Source organism: Chiroxiphia lanceolata, chromosome 16 (genome assembly GCF_009829145.1).
Source record: "Chiroxiphia lanceolata isolate bChiLan1 chromosome 16, bChiLan1.pri, whole genome shotgun sequence".
In the NCBI taxonomy this organism is placed as follows: Eukaryota; Metazoa; Chordata; class Aves; order Passeriformes; family Pipridae; genus Chiroxiphia; species Chiroxiphia lanceolata.
The window spans coordinates 12,954,891-12,973,141 of NC_045652.1; the positions used below are offsets into that span (position 1 = coordinate 12,954,891).

Consider the following 18,251-nt stretch of genomic DNA (forward strand, 5'->3'; position numbering starts at 1 on the left):
TGACCATCAGCTTTTGAACCCCCACATACCTCATTTTCCTGGCCACTTGTTCCCTCTCAGCACAGAGGAGTGCAGACTGTTGGCAGCAGAAGGGCTCTGTGCTCCAGGACAACAGTAACACAAACACAGGGAAAGTATCCAGTGCATGAAAGCCCAGGACCCTGCCACTGCTGGGGTGAGGAGTGGTAGATAATGTCTGAGCTAATATTGAACCAGGATTGTTGCTGGGGTGGTGTGGCAAGAGCAAACACGCCAGGATCACATAGTGGACGGAGGATGAGCAGGGAAGGTGTGCAGGGCCATGGCTTCAGTGCTGTCCAGGACCATTACAGGACACCCTGCCATGGGGGATGCAGGTTCACACTGAGTCACTCCTCTTCTCCTCAGGGTATAAAAATTAATAGTCTTTTTATAGCCCTGTGCACATTGCCAGGGCTTCTGCAACCTTGGGATTTGTTATTAACAGGGAAAGCAGTGTCACTGTGCTGGTGTCAGTATGAAGGGCGATGTCTGAAAGGCTGAGGCCACATCTGCTCCTGACCCAGAGGAGAACATTCCTTTTGGACCACTCTGGGTCCTTCATAGGTAGAGATCATTAACCCTGGAAACATCACTAGGGCTGTAAACCAGCTCTGTCTTCTAATATATAACCATGCCTGTAGACCAGTGCATCAAAGAGGTGACTGGCCATTGATGTGACTCTTACCAGTGGGGTTTAACAGGTCTCTTGGAGACATCTATTAAATAAGTTATTATCTGAAATGGGAGAGGGGGTGAAAAGTGACAATTCTGTGAAAGAGGTGAATTAGAAGCAGCACTGATGTCAACTCAAACTGTGCTGCTGCTGCTATTTTTTTCTTGTTTTAGCACATCTGCTGCATGAGTGCGGTGGGGAGCACTCTCTGCTCCCCTTTTCATACCACAAGATGTTTTTGCTGGATCACCAGCCTTGGACAGACAAGAGCTGTGTAGCCCAAATTGGGCAGCATTCTTCCTTTCTCTAAGACAAGGTGCTGGGATGCCATGGCAGCACTGCAGCACTGTTGTGTGGTTTGCTTGCCCACAATGCTAAACCCCTTTAAACGTTGCCAGAAAAATGATCTGGAGAGCCTTTCCCTCTGCTTTATCCCTCCTGGGTGCCATTTCAGTGATACTCATATTAGAAAAATAGTAAGTACAGATTCTACCATTGCATTTGGTCCAAAGGGCTGTGTAAGTTTAATACATGAAATTTGTACAAAATTATCCAACAGTGACTGTTCAGGATGGCCCCACCTGCAGCTCTGAGACGGGAGGTGGATTTTTTATCAGCTATGATTTTCTCAAATCTCTGGAGCTATGGAGACAACGGTGCTTCAAGGGACGTGCGAAAAAAAGCAGATCAAAAATCAGATAAATAAGGTGTTTGCAGAAGTTCACCAGCCACGTGCAAACTCTGCAGATGTGGTTTCCAGCAGGGTGCTGCAGAGCCTGGCTGGGGGAGCCCTGCACAGCCATGTCCCTGCCACCAGCCCTGCGGGTTTTCCCTCCTGAGTGCTCATCACCATGGGGTCACAGGGTGCTTTAGCATGTGTCTGCTGGGAAGAGAAGAGCTCCTGATGTGAAATAGGTCTGGGGACGGTGTCATTGTCCCTCCCCCAGTGCATGACAGAGCACTGAGTGTTTGAGCAAGCTCTGCATTCCATCTTCTCTGTAGAGTGTCACCTCTATATCAGTAGATTGCTCCCACTCAAACCTATTTTGGACAAACAAGTAATTTCCATGCACATAAAGATGCTGCACTATTTATTTACATATTTTGGGGGGTAGCTAACATCCTCTTTTCCTCCGAAGTCTGGCTTTGCCTCAGTTTCTGTCTGAGAAAGGAGAAAATACTGAACCACAAACCCACTTTCTACTGAGAAATCTCAACAGCTGTTAGCAGAGGTTATTGGAAAATCAAAGGGTTTGTGTGAGGGAAGAAATGCAGGTAATCCCAGCCAGGGAGTTGCTGCTCCAGCACCTGGTCTCTCCTCTTGCCTCTCATTGCTGCTCTTTATGTCCGTCTAGTATGGGACCCATCAAGGAGAAGAACCAGGCTTTGGATGCAAGAAAAAGGGTAACTCCCAGGGTACGGTTGCTTCAAGGTATCTTAAAAGGGGGAGCCCCCACAAAATGGAGAAGAAGGTTCCTGTCACAGCCCACTGCTGGGGCTCAGTGCTTCAGAGCAGCATGGAGAAGGAGGAATCAGGCATCTGCCTCCATAAAATGTTTGATTACTCTCACCTACTAATTATGTAAATTATCAAGCACATCATTGCCATGTGGAACTCAGGATGCCTGAGATGTTGTCCTACCAAAACTGGCAGCGCTGCTGCTCAGCTCTTCCACATAGGTGTGGAGGTGACCCCTGGATCCACTGACAGCTCAGAACACACTATCTGTCTTTTATGAGGCAAAAGAAATCTTTGGGCAGAGGCCAAATCTGCCACTGGCCTAGGGGCAAAGCCACATGTGATCTGACTGGCAGGTCATTGCGGAAGCACTTGCATTTCTTCAAGGCTGAGTGTGCCAAAGGCAGGTGAGTGATACCTGATGCAGGGGAGCGTGATGTGCACACGGGGTCCTCAGCGAAGTCTCATCTCCCCTTTGTCCATGTGGGTCTGCTGATGCACTCAGGGAACACAGAGAAGGGAACCATGTGGACTGCACAGAGGAAGAGATTCATGGCCCTTCCCAGTGTGACGGGGACAAAGGACACCATGTCCTGACCCATCTCCACACCCACCCACTGCAGCACAAGGTGTGTGCATTCACTGTAGCTCAACTGGCCAGGGGCTCCACTGCAGCCTCCCCATACACGTAATTCACTTTTTATTTCTCTGGCAGAAAGCAGCCAGTCCCGTGTCTATGTCTGGGGGGAGACATACACACTGAACTGCCTAAAGTCAAATGACATCATCTTGTGCAACCTGAGAGCAAACAGCATGTCCGGGGCAGAAGGGAAATGGGAATCCATCCCTAAACGCCACGGTAGGCCCTGGCTGACCTCGTGTGAGCGCGGTGCTGCTCCCTGTGCCAGCTGACAGCTCTGTCCTCAGCACCTCCTGCCCACATGGCCGTGCCCTGGCGGCTTCCTGGGGCTTGAGTCACAGGCTGGCAGGTCACCAAAGCCACCAGTGACTGCAGTGGGACATCAGGCAGAACTTCCACCTGGTGCACAGGTTGTGCCACCATAGTGCCGTGTCCTAGTGCTGTATCCTTCTCCCCATAGAACCTGTGGTCCAGAGGATCTGCCCGAGGGTAACGAGCCCCTTTCAGTCTGGGCACGTGTTTTGTGCAGGTCTGTCTCCTCCAGCCTGGTCCCTCCTGGACCCCAGATAAGAGGTGCAGGACACGACACGTGGAGGTTGGTAGAGGAAGGACGAGGAAAGGTGCGCCTGCACAGCCATTCCTCGGGAGCTGGGACAGACGAGACACAGCAGCAGCTAACGCCCTTTGCTCCCCTTGTACAAACCACCCTTTCAGCAGCTTCCAGCCCCAGCAGAGCAGAGTCCGGATACCGACATCCCGATCCCGGGGCACCCGCCCGGGGCTCGGCCTTGAGAGAAAGCGCCGCCTCCGCCCGTCCGCGCCTCCCTCACGTGATGGCGGGCAGCGCTCGGGGCCGTGCGGGGCGGCAGGAGCGGGCGGGCGGCGGGCACCATGCAGCTCCTGCCCAGCTTCTCCCCCGTCACCTGGCTGCTCCTCGTCGCCTTCTTTTGCCTCGTGGCCCTGTAAGTAGAGGCCGGTCCCCCCGGGTGACCGGGGAGGAGGCGAGTTCAAGTGAACCAGCGCTGAAGCCACTCAGGGACTCCCGCTCTGCCCTCAGGGCACAGCGAGGGCTGGTCATGGGGGCTGCGGGGCTCTGCTGCCAGCGGGAAGGGAAGGAGGAAGCTGGGCTGGGCGGGGACGGAAATTAAAAGCAAACCCTTTATTTTATTTTTTTTTTTTTTTACTTTTCTCAAGGAGAAGTAACTTCCGGGTGTTTCAGGGGCTGGGGAGTCCTTGGGCTGTGCCAGCTGGGAGCAGGGCAGGGCGATGCCGGTGCTGCTGCCGTCAGAACACCCCCATTAAGTAGTTAATGTTGGCAAGACTTCGGCTTATGTGGCTCGGGGGAGCTGTAGTGAGCTGTACAGGCAAAAACGTAATTTTGCTGTGGTAATTTATGTCCCTGCTGTGCTGCTGTGGCTCGACCACCTGAGCATCGCAGGAGGTCTTTGCAAAGACAAACACAAGGGCAGGTCTCAGCCCGAGAATTTAATCACTCTGAGACCTCTCCTCAGCCACCCGAGATGCAGTTGTCTGATCTGGGCAACTAAAAGTGCCTCTGAATAAAGACCTGAGGTGTCCATGTACACCAGTTTGGCAGGGCTGGGATGCAGCTCCTTTCAGCTCATCTCTTCTATCAAAACGTGCCCTGAATTATCTTGTAACCCAAATTACCTTGTACCCCAAGTGATCCTGCATTTATTCAAAGAGTATCTTCACCAGGGCTGCTGCTGGTGGTCCATAATTTCAGCTTTCTCCGAGTGACAGGAAACAGTTATTTAAGCAGTTCACTGTGCTCAGGATGAAGAATCTTCTCTTTTCATTGCATAAATGCATCTCACTCTTTGCTTGGCAGCTATGGGATATGGCCCTACCGGACCTTCAGGAAGCTGGGAATTCCCGGTCCACGGCCTCTGCCCTTTCTGGGAACTTTCCTGGAGTACCGGCATGTGAGTACCAGCAGCTGCTACTCTGTAGCTGCCTGAGGTTTTTCTTGTGGATGGTACTGTTTTTCCCGTTCCCTGAACATCTCTTTCCTCTGCCCCGCTTCAGCTGGTTGCAAATGATGCTTTTAGGTAGGAAGCTCTTTGGACACACAGAGAACACAAAAAGTCAGGCTGACCTGAAGGATGTGTGCTGTATTTTAAAACTACTTTGTAATTTAAATTATTAGTTTCTCCCTGTGTTTCTGCCTGCTCTTGAGCGGCTGAAGTTCTGTTAGAAACAAAATAAAAAAATATTGGAGAGATGCCTAAGGCTGCTATTTCTGAGAACTGCCTGTTTCTTTGCCCTTTTTGTCATCAACATGAAGAGGCTGAATTAGCCCCAGCAATGCCTTATCCAGCCACTTGCTGTTGGGCCAGCCTGAGACTAAGCCACATAAATATTTGTTTTTTCTGGTTTTCCATCTTTCTCCCTTTGTACAAAAAACCCTCCATCCAAATTATAGAATTTAGCACAAGAGGGATCTTAAGCTGTGCCAGGGGAAGTTTAGGTTGGATATTAGGAAGAAATTTTTTGCAAAGAGAGTAATCAGACATTGGGATGGGCTGCCCACGGAAGTGGTGGATTCACTGTCCCTGGAGGTTTTTAAGATGAGACTGGATGTGGCACTTAGTGCCATGGTCTGGGAACCACAGCAGTGTTGGATCAAGGGTTGGACTTCAAGATCTCAGAGGTCTTTTCCAACCCAGGTGATTCTATGATGCTAAATAGATTTTTAGATGAAACTCAAATATTTTTGACTTATCAAACCTTATCAAATAACTAGGTAGTAGCTGATCTCAGGTAACTGCTAATGCAGATCAAATGTATTGGCTTCAGTAAAAGAGGTGTTTTACTTGTGTTTGCTGGGTTTACAGCATGCACATGATCTCTTACTAATGCTTTAGTGAGTGTTGTGTGGCCCATAAGTTTCATCCTTACATGTAACATCAGTTAAAACCCTAATGGAAACAAAACAAAAAAGCTATGTTCACTCCAGTTCAGGAATTGCAGTGGAAGATCATATGAGGACAAGGCAGTAGCAGCTCTCACTTGTTGAGCTGAAGGTGAAAGGACACCCTGGGATCTGGTTCTGCCTCCTAACTCTGCTCACACTAAAACAGTGTACCTTGTCATACCTTGTCTTCGTTACATTTTTGGATCAGGTTGGCTGGTAGAAGTTGATAGTGCTTTTTTTATTCTTTTTTCTCTCTGCTTTCTTTTTTCTCTCCAATGCAAATGTCCCTTAGGCATCTATGTGACGCTTAAGAGCAACTGTGCACCTCCCAACTTCAACCTCTGCCACTTACAATGGGTCTGTGGGATGCCTTGTGCTGCCGGCTGTGACCTGCTTTAATCACTTTTTACTGGCAAACTGTTCATTTCTGCTTTCTTCTTTTCCAGGGAGTCCACCATTTTGATCAGGTGTGCTTTGAAAAGTATGGAAAAATCTGGGGGTGAGTTTCTGCAGAACAAAACTACCTGTTTGGGATGAATGGAAAAAGGGACATTGCCATCGTGTCACTCAGCACTGTAATTCCAGCAGTGGCAGCTTGGGAAAATCCAGGTTCACCACTGGGAAAGTCTCCACCCGTCTCTCCAAGGCTCCTCTCCTGCTGGGATTTCAGTGTGGTGCGGGGCTGGGATGATGGTGGCCAGTTTGGGGGGTGATTTGTTTGCATAAGCTTTGAAAATAACCTCCACTGCTTGGTGTCAAACTGAGCCTCCTGCCTTTGAAGCTGCTGCTCTGTCTGTCTGGAGCAGGAAGCGAGCTGCAGGCTGCCGCGGGGTTTTTCATCTTGCTCCCTGCTTCTCCCAGAGCTGGGGCACAAGCTACCTTTCAACCTGCCTCCCCTCTCCCTGCACAGCACTGGTTTTGTGCAGCAGCCTCTTATCATGCTTCTATTGAGAACCTCTCAAACTGAAGCAAAATTCCTGTGCCAAAAAAAAAAAATCCTGAGAGGCTTCATGAAACCTGGCGCATTTTTTCGAGAGATTAAATGTTCTCAAGCTTCTTGAAGATGGCAGCTTCCCTCAGCTGTGGCCCAAGGCTCCCTGCCCTTTAGCCCACACCATGACTTTTAAGTTCTTCTGTCGCTATTGATTGGAAAATGGAGGAGACAGAGGAGTTTTTCACCAATCAGTGCCTCGTAGGCCGGGCAGGAAGTCTCTTTACCCCACAGGTAGGCTGTTCAGCATGGATTTACTGTTTCCAGCTATCAGGAGCAGAAACAGAGCTCAGACAGCCCAAGTGCAGGGGACCAGCACTGTGGCAAAGGCTGCCTTTTATCTAAACCCACGCTGCTTTGTCAACTCTTTAGTACCACAGACAACTGCTAGAAATGCTCATGCTGTCCATGTTTGGCACTTTCTTTCCCTTTCTCATGTTTTACTACATAATAAAACAGCTCCAGCCTCATCCTTTTGGCGGTTTAGTCAGAGGGGACTCAGCTGGCCCAAACCCTTTGTGCCGTGGCTCTGGCCACAGACAGAACAGGCTGCTTCTGCTCCAGCTGACCATGAGCAATGGACTGACTCTGGGTTTCTCATGGCTTAGGTTTTATGATGGCAGGCAGCCTGTGCTGGCTGTTTTGGACCCCATCCTCATCAAAAACATCCTTGTGAAAGAGTGCTACTCCATTTTTACCAATCGCCGGGTAGGTACCTAGTCCCGTGCTTTGCTCTCCAGTACAAAGCACATGCAGCAAGAGGGGGATTTCTTCATGGTTTCTGTTCTCCTCTGAGCCCTTCAGTAAGTACTGCTCTCTGATGTGCCCCAGTTTATTGATGGTACCAACATCAAAACTCTGCTAGGGAGGTGTATGGGCCACTCTGGCTGGGACATTGGGCCAGCAGCCTGGATGTGCCACAGGGCTGATGGTAATTTATGACTGTTACACTCCTGTTTCCCTTTCTGTTGTTTGCTGGTTGAGGTAGAGCTCACATGACTTTGGGGGCCAAGTGAACACTCCATGGTGGGTTTTTCTTTGCATTTCTGTGATGTGGAAGGGGGCTGTAAAGCTTCACCTGTTTCCCTGTATAACCATGTCCCTTCTGCTGCAACATTCCCCCTGTGCAGAACTTTGGTCTGAACGGGCTCTTGGAGTCAGCCCTCAACGTGGCTGCAGACGAGCAGTGGAAGAGGATTCGTACAGTGCTGTCTCCAACCTTCACCAGTGGGAAGCTGAAGGAGGTAAAGCACAGGCCACTGGTAGTTCACATCAATAGCTGGAGGAGGACTGGGTTGTTTCACCTCCGACAGGGAAGTCACCCTGTTTGTCAGGACCACATCCATGAGCACCTGCATTGTCGGTACAGTTCAGCAATGCAGTGTCTGTCTGCCATCGTGGGGATGGAGTCAGGAGAAGGTGATGGGGGATGAAATGGCTCACAAGGCTGTTGGCCCTATGGCCTGTATTTTCATCTTGCTAAGCACATCACTCAGTCCGTGGTTGTCCATTTTCCATGCACTCAGGAGCCATGTTCAATCCCAGCTGGAGTGGATGCTTAGCTGGAATGGGAGCTGTGTGTGGATTTTGGGAGAAGAGCCTTGCTCAGGCATAGTCGATGAGCTCTGTGGACAGATTGTTAAGATGAGAGAAAGCAATGTCTGAGACCTGGAAATGAAACCTCCCCAAGCCAGACTTGGCAAGTGGCAGGTGGCAGGGTGGAATCACCCAGCCTTGTTTGGTGGCAGGGAAAGAGTTGACAGTGCTTTCTGCTTTGGTTTGCGTTTCAGATGTTCCATATCATTAATCACTATGGTGAAAAATTAGTGAAAAACATTGAGAAGAAAGTGGCTAATGATGAATTCGTGACTGCAAAGGAGTGAGTAACTGTGTGGGGCTGACAGGAAAGGGTTTGTGTTCAGTGTGGAGAAGGGGTTGTTTTGGGGGGTCTTTTCCATACTCCATCATAGATCCCTTGTGAGCTATGGAGGCAAACTCCACAGCAGTCATGGGCATGGCATGTTCCCCAGCAGTGGACTTGCTGTGCTCTGCTCTGCTCAAGGGGATAACTGTGCTCTGTCCCCTGTTTCATTTTACTGGAGATGCATTTTGAGGAAGGAGCAGGGACCGTTACAGAAGCTGTGCAAGATGTGGTATTTTTGTATGTCATTTTTGCAATCTCTTTTACAGATGAAAGTCAGAATATAGTCTTTGTTACCCCAGACTGCAGTTCAGTGCTTTCCAACTGCAGCTTAGGTTTTTGAAGCTGAGAAAAATTGGGGAATGAATGCAACTGGGGAAAACTTGGGAAAGTATAATGATGGTTACTGCCAGATTAGGACAGACCTACTATGTTAGCACTCTGCATCAAGAGAGATTCCCTCCCACAATGATTGTTCCTAGATGAGCTCTTATTTACTATTGTGGTTGGGTTCATCTCATTCGCTCTCACTTCTTCTCTACTCAGCATTTTTGGAGCCTACAGCATGGATGTGGTGGCCAGCACTTCTTTCAGTGTCAATGTTGACTCCATGGGCAACCCCAGTGACCCCTTTGTCACCAACATTAAGAAATTTCTCGAGTTCAGTTTCCTGAGTCCTCTGTTCATGCTCTTAGGTATGACACACCTCATCTCATATAGTCCTGAATCCATGTCAAAAGTGGTGACCATCTGCGTTTCCTGGTAGCTCCCTTAGTAGCTTTGAGTCCTCTTTGCCACATGGGAGATGCTCAGCACTTTGCAGGATTAGATTTACCCTGGCAGATCTGCAGAATTATTTCCCCAGGGAAACCGCAGTCAGGATTTGTACAGACCATGTGGGACTTTGCAGCATCCTCCTGAAATCAGAGACCCTGTTTGCAGAGGCATGATGGAGAGCAGCTCTGTCACAGAGCAATTTTTTGGGTCAGGGTCCAGATTTACCCTTCTCTTTTCTACACTTTGTGCCAGTTTTGAGTTTCTTGGGACCCTTTTGAGCACAAATATGTTGTTCTCTTCTTTCCTTTCAGTGTTGTTCCCCTTCGTTATCCCTGTGCTGGAGAAGATGAAGGTGACTGTGTTACCCTCAGATGTCATGAACTTCTTTAAGGACATCTTCATAAAAATGAAGAAGGAACGGGAAAAGGGCAGCAGCACGGTGAGTCCAGCCCAGGCAACCTCTTCTCTTCAGGAGAAGTGTGTTGTCCTGAGTGCAAGAGGGACCTGGTGGCACCTTCAGAATCTGTGGTGTGTCACCTGCTCTCCAAAAGAGCTCATGGCTCACCAGTCCTGGGGAGGGGCAGAACCATGCCCTGCTTGGGTGTCCCAAGTGGAGGAAGTGTCTGTGTTCATAGAGGTTCTCTAGTCCGGACCTCATCATGCACTAAAGCCATGAGCTGCCCCTGGGGGGCTGTGCCTGGAGCAGATGTCTCAGCAAGAGACTTGTGCTGGACAAGGTTTGCATTCTCCTCACCCATGTCTCCTCTGACTGCCTCTGTCTCTCCCCAGGACCGGGTTGATTTCCTGCAGCTCATGATTGAATCGCAGAACTCGCAGGATGGCTCCAAGTCTGCTGAGGCCGACTGGGACAAAAGTATGTCTTCAGAGCTGTCCTCCTCTCAGCAGAAAGCAGTAGTTCCTTATCAGGTTAAAGGAGGGAAGTAGGGAGAGGATTTTAGTCGTTAATCCCGTGCAATATTCAAGGTCTCAGTAGTGGGGCCATAATGATGTTTATTACAAATTAGCCTATTTTCATTATATTCCATTTCCTGGGATAAATCCTGAAGTGTGTTTGTGCAACAAAGGGTAAAAAGAGTGAGTATTTCCTTACTCCCATTTCTTGTATTGTCTTCTCTGAAGGCCAGCAATGTTGGCTGTGTTTCAAAAAGCACACAAAGCACATATGTTGTGTGTACCTTGCTCATCTGTGAGCTCATCTCTGTCCCCCATCCTGGGTAAACTGTTAAATTAAGAAAATAATGACTCAGCCGACTATAGTCCCAGTCCATCAACCTCAGTTGAGTCAGGATGCTTGTAAATTTTGAGGTGCCAGGACAGGGTATTTGTAAGGACACCCTGCACTGCAGGCTGCATCCTCACGGTGCTGGAACCCTGCTGCAGTGCCAGCATTAAATCCTGGGTTCTGCTTATTACCACTGCCACATTATGCTCAGGGCTGCTTATCCCTTGGCAGTGCAAGGCTCACCTCATGGCTTAGAGGAGCTGCTGGACGTCTTCCTCTCTATCTTTTCCTGGCGTGTGCTCCTATTTTTTTTTTTTTGGCCTAGGACCATTGTCCTAGAAGATAGCAGAGACTTTCTGAATCAGGCTCAGGCTGCACATACCTTGGTTCTGCTCTTAAAGAAAGCAACGTAACACTGCTGATCTCGACGGCAGTTCTCTGGCTGTACAACTGCCAGATCCACCCGTTTGTGATACCAGAGGTTAAGCTGGAAGTTTCCTTTAGGAGTAGCATTACCTAGATTGGTAAGTGGGATCCTGAATTCCCAAGGGTTAGTTACTGTCATTGTCAGCTTCGTGTATGTGCTTTTATGCCTTTTTTCAGCATTAAGTGATGAAGAGATTCTGGCCCAGGCTCTTATCTTTGTCTTTGCTGGTTATGAGACCACCAGCTCCACTCTCAGCTACATAGCCTACAACCTGGCCATCCACCCTGATGTGCAGCAGCGACTCCAGGATGAGATCGATGCATACCTGCCCAACAAGGTAAAGGAGGGTGGGAAGATGCTGGGCTTGTCCCTACCAATGCCTTGCAAACCCTGAGCTAAAAGCCAGGTTGGAAACAAAGCAGAGTGGCTGGGGGGGTGCTGGCACTGAGATCTCCCCTCCCCTGGTCTCTGATGCCTGAAGTGGAAGCGCTGTGGGGGAGTTGGGGTGGGAGTTGGAGTCCTGTGCTCACAGCTGTCCCGATCCCCTCCCAGGCCACTCCCACGTACGACGCCATCACACAGATGGAGTACCTCGACATGGTGGTGAACGAATCCATCCGGCTCTACCCCGCTGGGGGCCGACTCGAGAGGGTCTGCAAGCAGACGGTGGAGATCAGTGGTGTGACTATTCCAAAGGACATGGTGGTCATGATCCCAGCCTTCGTGCTGCACCGTGACCCGCAGTACTGGCCAGATCCCGATGAGTTCAGGCCTGAGAGGTGAGGGCTGGACAGGGGGAATAGCTGCATGCTCAACCTCGGCCCTGGGAGTGGAAATGGCAGCAAAAGTGGGGAATGTATGATTATAACATTTAAATTAGGCATTTATCATTGTCTGACATCTAGTCCCAGCATTACCGTGAGGGGAGTTTTATGATCTACATCCATAAACTGTGCATGGAATTTAATTAACTGCATTGAAGGGAGCAACAGTGAGAGCAGCTCCCAGCAGCTGTAACACTGAGGGGTTTATGGCCAGATATTAAAGCAAGAGTCATTGGGTGACTGGCACAATGCCCCGCAAATCAGCAGTGGAAGGGCAAAGATGGGTAGGAAATAAAACTTAATTTTTAATTCAAGTTATGAAGCAATCTTTGCTTAGGAGCTCTGTCAGACCCTGCAAAATGAGGCAATAGCCCAAGGCAGACCTGGGAGACCCTGGGCCTGCTAGTCTTCAGGTGGCCACAAAGACATTGAGGGTTGGTCCAGAGAGAGCAGGACCAGACCTTGTGCCCTTTTACCAGGAGCTGGAATACCCCTGGAAGCTAGTTCTGATGTGGGGATGTGGTCACCTTTGGGACAAAATGTGGCAGCAGCATCAGGCAGAAGTTAGGGAGGGAGGCGGGTGCTGCTGGAGTCACCTGTGGAACCTATGGTCACCTTGTGTTGGATTCAGGAGGAAACACCCAAAAGGGAGTATGCTGGCAATGGACAGGCTACAACAGTTGCTCCAATAGCTCCATCCTTATTCCAGCTGACAAACTGCATGGGTGGGTGGACAGGAGCTCTTTAGGGATCACTTGCCTTGCTGAGAGTTCATCAGAGAGATGTGCTGGTGGCTCAGTAGTGACACACTTCACTACTGACTTAGCATGGCTGAGGTTTGTACCTGGCCCTCATGCACTGGGAATGAAAAGCCTCCTGGCATGAAAACTACCTGATCACTAAGAAGTATTACTGAAAATGCTCAGTGGCAAATTTCTCAGTGAAGCTGATTGTTCTTCCCTGTTTCTCATGATGAGGAGAGGAATGGCTGGCACGTCTCAAAAGCAACCCTGCCTTTAGTCACGCAGGGGGAGAACGTCTTTGTGTTCGCTCAGTCCTTTGATCTGCAGGGAAGCCATGAAGCTGTAGACCTATGTGTTTTAGGGTTTGAAATCTGGGTTCGGTTTTGGAGTTGAGAGGGAGTTCTGAGAAAAAGAGTAGTTATGAAATCCATTAGCATATTTCAGGTATTCCCTGGTCACCTGATGCACTTGGAGTTGCACAACCGACTCCGAGCAGTGGGATAAAAGCAGAGGCATAAGGTATCTATAGAGACAGAAATAAGGGACTTAGCTGGATTCTTCTAATATGCACGAAACACAAAAAGCTTTTGCCTTCCCAGACCCCTCATCACTTCAGATCTGGAAGCTGACACATCCTGAAACAGTAGCTCATGCTAACTTGGTTTTTTTTTTGGTTGTAATCAGGTTCAGTAAAGAGAACAAAGAGAGTCTTGACCCCTACACCTTCCTGCCATTCGGGGCTGGCCCCAGGAACTGCATAGGAATGAGGTTTGCTCTCCTTGTCGTAAAAGTGGCTGTGGTCGTCCTGTTGCAAAACTTCTTCTTCAGAACCTGCAGAGACACACCGGTGAGGATATGGGAGGATGTGTTTCGTTATCTGCCCTTTACTCCCACTGAGATGGTCCTACAGTTATATGGGAAAAACTGTTGAAATCTTCTCAGTTAATTTTAAGTGGTTCACCACAAGTTACTGATACTTTTTTTTTTTAAGCCTCTACAGAAACATATTTAATGTTGGTGGGATATTTTAGACTGAAATCCTTGAAGTCCTCTACCTCTGTTTGGGTGCACCTGAGCTGTGGGGTGCTCACTCCTGCATGGTGCACTGCATGTCTGCCTCAACCCAGCTTAGGGAGACCCTGCTCCAGAGAGCAGGAAGGGACTGTCCCCCCAGCCCACACCAAAGCTGTGCTTTGCAACACAAACATGGCATGGTGAGGCATCCCAATACACCAAAATTTGTCTCTTATGGGCCACCAGGCAGCCCTAAAGGATAACAATTTTCAAGCAAGCACAATCTGAGCTCAGTTTGAATTGCCGACCCTCTCCCTCTTTGAGGCAATGCAGGATCCCACCGGGTTTTGGCTTTGCCTGGGATCCCAATGAATGCTGCATTCAGTACTGATGGGACAGGCCTTGCGAGCTGGGGCTGTTTGACATAAGATAAATGCAGTAGCTGTTGGAAATGATGTGTCAAGCCAGCCCTCCTGAGAGCATGGCAGCTCCCTCAGAGGCAGGTAGCACGATGGTGTTGGTTTCCAGCCCAGCCCAGCTCTCTGCACTGGCTGCTGCAAAAGGCTGTGCCATTAATGTGTTTTGTTGGTGAGGTGAGCTTGGGAAATCAGAGCAGAGGGGCCAGCAAGTGCATTCAAAGGACATTTGTTGTAAGAAACAGAGAAATCCTTATTAAATTATTACTTGGCACGGGTGCTCAGCTGGAATCTCTGCAGATTCAGATTGCAGCTCAACTAGTAACCTGGAGGTGAAAGACTGTAATAGTCCATTAACAATGCAGTGACCTATCCACCCTCCCCCAAGTCTAATGACATTTTTCTAGTCCTCTGCAATCCATAAAATTGATTCTTTTTATAACTGCCTTTAATTAAAAGGAGACAAGTTAAATATGTATTGTATTATTGGTGCCCGTAGGTTTATGGGGCTCTTTCAGCCCTTTTTTCTGCAGAAGATGTCATGTACATCAAATCAGAGTGGGAGGAAAAAATTCACGCTGGAACATCCCTTTGGAATATGTACATGGAAGCTGCAGCCTCCTCTCACTTCTCCACTGATGGCACATTGGGCTCCAAGCCACATTGCTTAAATTTCCTGAAACAAAGCTTACTGGGATATGGGGATTTGAATGTAGCTTGTCAGGCTGAGTGTATCACCCTTGTCCTGATGGGGTGTGGGAGAGCTCGGATATGAGCAGCATCCATTAGAGGGGGAGATTTAAAACACTCTCCTTTCCCCTGCAAAATGACTGCCTCCAACACCCACTTTAGATGTTGTTAATGAGATTTCCAGCCTACCCATGAAAACCTTTCCGTGTGAGGATGCTTTTTCTTTGGTACTTGGTCTGAGCAGCAATCTTAGTTTCGTTTTTCCTGGAGAGCTCATTGCTCCTCCAGCTCCCATTATGATGTAGTTCCCCTTAGTGCTGACACACTTTGGCACTAAACAAAATGGCACCGTGTGCCCCTCCTTGGCTGCAGCTCCCTGCATGGATTTTGGCTGCCTCTCCCTCCACGTGCAGCCTGTTGATCAGTGCACCGAGCTCTTTGTACCACACCATGTGAAAGCCAGAATTCAGTAACCAGTTTATTCAAAGCTGAGGGCTATTAAACACCAGCTGGTAGCTGTTTTGCATGAGCAATAGTGATAGTCCTGCTGTAAGCACACCTGTAAGTTAGGAAGTGCATTGAAAACGAGTGGTAACCGGGATGTGTGTGGGCTGTAGGGCTCCTGTTGTTGTTGTGTCTGTCCTTTTTCCCAGCTTACGTGGCTGTTTTGGTTTTTGCCTCCTCCTCAAGATCCCGCTGGTTCTGGACTCAAAAGGTTTCATGCAGCCAAAGAAGCCCATCATCCTGAAGATGGTCCCCAGAGCCCAGGCTGACCTGAAGAAGTGAAAGAAGCAGGAAAAGAGCAAGAAGCACTTACTTGATGGTGTCTCTTCTAACTCTTGAGAGGAGACCAGGCTGATGTGTGCACTGCAGGAATGTCAGAGGTGCTGTCCCCCATTTCACAGGGGTTTGGCCCAGCATAATTACATGAGCATTATCCTAATGAACATGAGCCCCAGGCCCCACTGCCCCCAGTCACAATACGCATTTTGCAAGACCCTTTGCACTTGAGTTATTTGGGCATTTTTTTCTCTCTCTCTGAAGAGGCACTTTCCTAAGCAATTTGATTCCAGACACTGTCAGTCTCTTCTGGCAGTGTAATTTAAATCAAGATAGGGAGAGCAAATTGCACATAGTTAAGTAATGCTGCCATTGCTCCTGTTCCCACTGCCTGCTGGGTAACTCTGTGTGTCTTCTGGTTTTATTCTCCTGGGAATGCAGAATTGTCCAGGGCTATTTCCTCAGCTCTGTGCTATGACCCTGACAAGTGTTAAAATGGTCACATCCTTGCAGAACTGAATGCCTGCAGCAAAATTTCTGATGCTGATTTATTTAGATTTTTGTATGATTTTAGATGGCTTTTGCATGATTCCAAGTGCAGATGAGTTAACTGGAGGAGCCCAGAGAGAAGCAGTTACCCCTGATGTCTAGAGATTGGCAGAGTGGGAGAGGAGTGTCCCACATGAGTTTCCTGATTGTTTGCTTATTGTACCCTGGGCATGCAGCCATCACCCATGGAAAGGATTGTCAACACAGGCACTGTCCATACTGTTGTCATGACACCTTTTACTCTGGTTTATATCAGGCCACTGTAAGACCAACTTAACTGAATTAATAATGATGCAGGGTGCAGCACCGAGAGCCTTCAGATGTCCTGGACAACCCTAGTCTGGAAAAAAGGTGCCTTTGGCTATTGAGAGCTTCAAAGTCTTGCCAGACTTTGTCTCTTTTTATAGCTTCTAAAAGACCTGTATGCTGACATTTGGTAATATTCCTGCAGAAACTGGAGTGCTAACTGCAATAAAAAGCTCACTTACCTCTTCTGTAACCAGTTGATGCCAATGTCTGCTTCTGTGCTTTCTCCCTACACAAGTGACTCCATCGGAAGGTCTCGTAAGTCTTTGGCCAGGTGACAATGTCCCATCACCTCTCCCAGCTGGATTCCTCACTTCTTGGGTGGGATCCTCAAAAATCCATGCTACAGAGTGGAGATAGAAGTTTTCTTTTGCGTTTCATTCTTCTGCTGTCACCTTTTGGCACCACAAATCAGTGAGGACGTGGCCTTGCTAGTCTCAACCAGGCATTTGTCTCTCTGTGAGAATGGAGGGATTTGATTCCAGCATCTGCTCCGTGCTGCAGAGCATGTCACTTCATAAAGTGTTCAAAGAGCTCTCTGCTCTTTCCTAAACACCTCATGCACCTGCTCTGCCTGTACTTTCCACAGGGGGATGTCTTCTGCTTCCAAGCTGTCAGATTTCAGCACTGGGTAAAGTACTTGCATGTGTATATACATCCAGCCCACTCACTACCATAGATAATGCTGCTTGGATTCATGGGAGATGAAAACTCGTTATATCCTGAGTGAATCCCTGTGTGTAACATCAGTACTAAAAGCTGCTTTTGGAGATGCAGAGTTTAAGGTACAACATTCCCAAAATGAACAGCTGAGCAGAGTCATTGATGGTGTGAAGCGATTCCTATTGTAAAATTTGGCTTAGGAACTTTATTCACATAGCAGTTTTTATATTTTACATTCTTTTATGTAGAAATAGATTATACATATCATATATTCTTTTTGTACTTACTTTCTATATTTTTTAGGAATTGAGTAGAAAATCTCAGGAAAGATATAATAACCTTTCTGCAGCAAATTAAATTCTCCAGTGAAAGACACCTTTGACTGGAAGTGTAAGGGAGGAGTGAAGCTGCTTCTCTAGAGAGTCACCTGTGAGCTGGGTGAGAGGGTTAGAAAATTCCCAGCAGCTCGGGCAGCCATGGCTCCCCCTTTTGCCTTCGTAACCTGCAGCAGTGCAGCTCCCTTCTGCCACCAACGTACAAAAGTGACAATTCATCTTTGTTTTGAGCTGTTGCTTTCCCCTTTTTTTAAAGCTGTGGCAGAGTGTTTGTGACGGCACATCTCAGGGGAGAACGACAAAGTGCAGAGGCAGCGGGACCCCTGGAGAACAAACAGCTGAAAAGTGCCTGCACCGTCACAACGGTTCATGAAAAGGGGAATGGAAATCCTCAGGTCTCTGCCTGGAGAGGGGACTGAGGAGATGAGGGTGACAAAGTCACACACAGTGTCACAGGTCAGGGATGAATTAATAACCTTGCTGGGGCGAAGGCCGTACCCTGCCCGGTGGCAGCGAGAGAAGAGTTTTGCCTCCTCACCCCATGCCTGCGTTGGAATTAATCACTCACAAATGTCAACACTAAGGAAAACATCCTTCAGGATAATCTCTCTCACAAAGCTGCTTAACATTTTGGAAATACACAGTTCAGCAGGTGTCAAAGGATATCAGCCTCTCTCATGTCTGTTCAAAGGCATCTTCATCTGCTCCACCCCGTGCCAGTGAAGTGGGCAAACAGGCTGCTGTGCCTGCAGAGGGACAGGCACAGCTCTGCCTCATCTCCAGGCACCTGCACGGGAGTCTGGCAAGACACAAAGCAGTGCTGAGCTGTGCCAAATCCCAC

At 48.6% G+C, this 18,251-nt stretch overlaps 1 protein-coding gene across 1 annotated transcript; it reads left to right on the forward strand.

The window, feature by feature from the left end:
- Window positions 1–3,623: 3,623 nt before the first annotated feature.
- LOC116794805 (cytochrome P450 3A29-like) lies at window positions 3,624–16,418 on the forward strand. Its single transcript, XM_032703888.1, has 13 exons — window positions 3,624–3,755; window positions 4,646–4,739; window positions 6,178–6,230; window positions 7,331–7,430; window positions 7,853–7,966; window positions 8,513–8,601; window positions 9,190–9,338; window positions 9,732–9,859; window positions 10,210–10,294; window positions 11,267–11,427; window positions 11,643–11,869; window positions 13,342–13,504; window positions 15,468–16,418. The coding sequence occupies exons 1-13, from the start codon at window positions 3,685–3,687 to the stop codon at window positions 15,561–15,563; spliced, it is 1,530 nt and encodes a 509-aa protein (XP_032559779.1). The 5' UTR covers window positions 3,624–3,684; the 3' UTR covers window positions 15,564–16,418.
- Window positions 16,419–18,251: the final 1,833 nt, after the last annotated feature.